General features: G+C 44.3%; 1 protein-coding gene across 1 annotated transcript in view; it reads right to left on the bottom strand.

Moving 5' to 3' along the window:
* LOC109952293 (uncharacterized) overlaps positions 1–889 on the bottom strand; it is a 1,623-nt gene extending 734 nt beyond the window's left edge. Inside the window, exon 1 of the mRNA XM_020587301.1 lies at positions 323–889. Coding sequence (XP_020442957.1) covers positions 323–889 — 567 coding nt within the window. The remainder of the gene's footprint in view (positions 1–322) is intronic.
* Positions 890–2,070: the final 1,181 nt, after the last annotated feature.

Raw genomic sequence — 2,070 nt, 5'->3', positions numbered from 1 at the left:
AAAGGTAATATTTCTGTTTCTGCTGTATTGATTTGATCATTTGCTTTTAAAACGTTAAAAGAAGAACAAAGAACTAGTGAAGTGCTTTTTAAAACCTTGCACCTACTTTACCCATAATGCAATGTAGCAACTGTGTGACAACATTGAGGTAATTTATCAGCTTACCTGCAGCTTCCTCTGAGCCACAAAATAATATACACTACTGTTTTCACATATGTAGTAGTACTCCCCAAAACTAGTACACACTTTAGGTGTCGGGACACTTAAGACTGGTGGAGTCACCCTTTAAAACACATTGTTAGAAAGAAAAAATAAAATTTACATCTGTAAGAAGGATCAGCCCGGTTAGGTCCTCTCCAAAGTGTGCCATGAGCAGCTGAACAACACGAAGTGCTATCTCATTATCTTCACCATTAGAGAGGATATCCTTGACATCTTTGTTGGTAGGTTTTCCCCTGAAGTATTCTGTGATGGCTCTTCCACATTTCTCCATACTGAGTTCCAAGCTACGAAGCACATTGATGTCTGTGAGCAACTCAAAATGTGCGTATATATACCTTGGCATGAAAAGAAAAGGCCATTTGCTTTTCACATCTTCAATGTCAGGTGGTGGAATTGTATTTATATGGCAGCGTTGTAGAGAGAATGTGAGCTTCATTAGATTTTTAACTTCTGCTCTTTCTGCTCCACCTGCACCCTCCTGCCTGTAGATCTCCTCCAGTCTCTGGCGGTGCTGCTCCACAGTGTGATCACTTTCTTCTGGGGGTAGCTCTGGCTGAAATCGTGTACATCCATATGTGTCAGTTGGACCCCTCTTGCCTGTAGAGGTTCGGTGGCATGAGAAGCTTCCATCACGGTTCACGTTCTCAATGCAGTTTTTCACTTGCATCAAAAGTGATGTTTAACCTCCACACAGAAGTGACCCATCAACAAAACTCTTTGGGCACTGTGCACGAGTGTGGTTAGCTTCATGCCTTCTCATTTCATCTGCGAGTACTCGTACCATCTGGCGTCGCTCCACTGGTTTAGGCCTCTTGCCATCTGCGATTGCAGAACAAATTTCCTGTGGCATTTGTTCCCAAGGGACCTGGAATGTTTCTGGCCATGTTTTCAGTATCTGAGATGTGGAAGGTCTGTTGCTTGGCTCGCTGTTTCTTGCCTGGCTTGAACATGATGAAATGTCCGATAGCTGTGATGAGGTAGAATTAGGCGGAGTGCATAATGTTGGTGATGAAGACCCAGACACTGGATAAATCTCTTGTTCATCACCAGCATCACTGGGAGGATCAATCTGCATATCAGACTGATCTTGTTCACTCTCATGGGAAACACCAGGATTCACAACGGACTCAGCCAAAGTTTCCTCAGCACCATTTTGATGTTTCTGACTCATGTGTGATGTGAATGTTGATAAAACTGTAAAGCTCTTGCTACAGTGTCTATAAGGACACGCAGCTGTTTTCCCCTCTCTGTGTTTTCAAATGAGAGTAAAATGCCGTCAGAGTCTCACACCTTGCACTGCAGACATCAACATGACATGTTAGTTCAACACCAGACAAAGTAGGCCTAACTACACGTTTGTTATGTCTGTAAGTGTGACACTTAAATGTTGAAAAGTATTGAAAAGTCTGACTGCAACCTGGCAAAACACACTTCAAAGTTAAATTAGGTGTATTTTTATGAATTCTCATGTGCCTTACATATGTCACTATTGTGGCACAGCTATGACAACAGATCTGACAGGGGAACATTTTGTTACTGCCCGATGGTAAGTTCCTTTTCATCAACAAACAAAGAAACGTGTCAGCTCCTCACATTAAAGAAGGTGGAACCAGAACATGTCGGTGACTGTTGCTTCTAAATAGCTGAGGTTCATTTTCTACCAGTGAACTGACTCATGGCTGCAGCTCTAGGTCACTGAATGGCTTCATGAGGACGACACAGTGGGTCAGACACAGTGGGTCGGACACAGGGGGGTCGGACACAGCGGGTTGGACACAGTGGGGTCGGACACAGCGGGTCGGGCACAGCGGGTCGGACACAGCGGGGTCGGACACAGGGGGGGCAGAC

Source organism: Monopterus albus, unplaced genomic scaffold (assembly GCF_001952655.1).
Source record: "Monopterus albus unplaced genomic scaffold, M_albus_1.0 scaffold451.1, whole genome shotgun sequence".
NCBI lineage: Eukaryota > Metazoa > Chordata > Actinopteri > Synbranchiformes > Synbranchidae > Monopterus > Monopterus albus.
The sequence above is the reverse complement of the archived record's forward strand: the minus strand, read 5'-3'. Positions and strand labels throughout refer to the sequence as shown.